This window comes from Bison bison, unplaced genomic scaffold (assembly GCF_000754665.1).
Source record: "Bison bison bison isolate TAMUID 2011002044 unplaced genomic scaffold, Bison_UMD1.0 scf7180017864291, whole genome shotgun sequence".
NCBI lineage: Eukaryota > Metazoa > Chordata > Mammalia > Artiodactyla > Bovidae > Bison > Bison bison.
In genome coordinates, this window is record NW_011494863.1 from 1859410 (window position 1) to 1861050 (window position 1641).

Here is a 1641-nt window from a genome sequence, read left to right on the forward strand (position 1 = left end):
TTAAAGAAAATGCTGCACTGCATATGGACAATGATCATTATTATATACAAAAGAAACATAATGTGTCTTTGAAAGTTCATAAAGATACGAATTTGTGAAAATAGAATGAAAAGATACGAATGAGTTGTTAAACTCATGGAATTGTACTTACACATTAAGCCACCGGATGTCGCTGTCTTCCACAAAAATGGCTTTTCAGAACAGACTCAATCCTGTTTCTCAAGGACGAGGAAGGAGCTACATTCGGAGATCTCAGCCATTTTGATAAAATTGAATGTAAGATACGGAATAGGAAAATTCGGAGCGTGTGGGTGTGTTCTAGATGACCCAGTTATTGATTTGTAAAACAGAAGAAGGGTATGATGTTGGTCTACAGACCCAGCGGTCTGAGCACCCGGCGCCTGCTTCTCTCCTTTCTGTTTGTTGCAGCCTGGGACGCTGGGAGCGGCCAGGTCCACTACTCGCTCCTGGAGGAGGCTAAACACGGCACTTTTGTGGGTCGCATCGCTCAGGACCTGGGGCTGGAGCTGGCGGAGCTCGTGCCCCGCCTTTTCCGGATTGCATCCAAAGGCCGCGGGGACTTTCTGGAGGTGAATCTGCAGAATGGCATTTTGTTTGTGAATTCTCGGATCGACCGGGAGGAGCTGTGCGGGCGGAAAGCGGAGTGCAGCATCCACCTGGAGGTGATCGTGGAACGGCCGCTCCAGGTATTCCATGTGGAGGTGGAGGTGAAGGACATTAACGACAACCGGCCGGTTTTCTCCACCTCAGAGCAAAAGCTCTCAATTCTGGAATCTCAACCGCTTGACTCTCGATTTCCTCTAGAAGGCGCATCTGATGCGGATATTGGAGAGAACGCAATGCTTACTTACGGACTCAGTTCAAATGAGTTTTTCACTCTTGATATTATAAACAAAAAGGACAAAGGCAAATTACCAGTGCTTGTTTTAAGCAAACTGCTGGATCGTGAAGAAAACCCTCAGCTTCGGTTGTTATTAACGGCAACTGATGGAGGCAAACCTGAACTTACCGGATCTGTTACTCTGCAGATCCTGGTGTTAGATGCTAATGACAATGCACCTGTATTTGACCAAACCGTGTACGAAGTTAAGATGTATGAAAATTCAGCGAACCAAACATTAGTCATTTGGCTAAATGCTTCTGATGCGGATGAAGGGATAAACAAGGAAGTAATATATTCATTTAGCTCTTTGGTTCCACCCACCATAAGAAGGAAATTTTTAATTAATGAAAGAACGGGAGAAGTAAGAATCAATGATGCCATTGACTTCGAAGATAGTAACACTTACGAAATTCATGTAGATGTTACAGATAAAGGAAACCTACCCATGGTTGGTCACTGCACCGTCCTAGTGGAAATCCTGGATGAAAATGATAATTCACCTGAGGTGATTGTCACTTCTTTGGCTCTCCCGGTGCGAGAGGATGCTCAGGTAGGTACCGTCATATCCCTGATCAGCGTGTCCGACCGTGACTCCGGCGCCAACGGGCAGGTCACCTGCTCACTAACACCTGAAAGCCCCTTCAAACTAGTGTCCACCTTCAAGAATTACTATTCACTCGTGTTGGACAGCGTCTTGGATCGCGAGAGCGTGGCGAACTATGAGGTGGTGGTGACTG

At 46.1% G+C, this 1641-nt stretch overlaps 1 protein-coding gene across 1 annotated transcript in view; it reads left to right on the forward strand.

Moving 5' to 3' along the window:
* The first annotated feature begins 362 nt into the window (after positions 1-362).
* LOC104996360 (protocadherin alpha-11-like) overlaps positions 363-1641 on the forward strand; it is a 5325-nt gene continuing 4046 nt past the window's right edge. The window contains 1 exon segment of the mRNA XM_010850620.1: positions 363-1634. Within this exon segment, the coding sequence (XP_010848922.1) occupies positions 363-1634 (1272 nt within the window).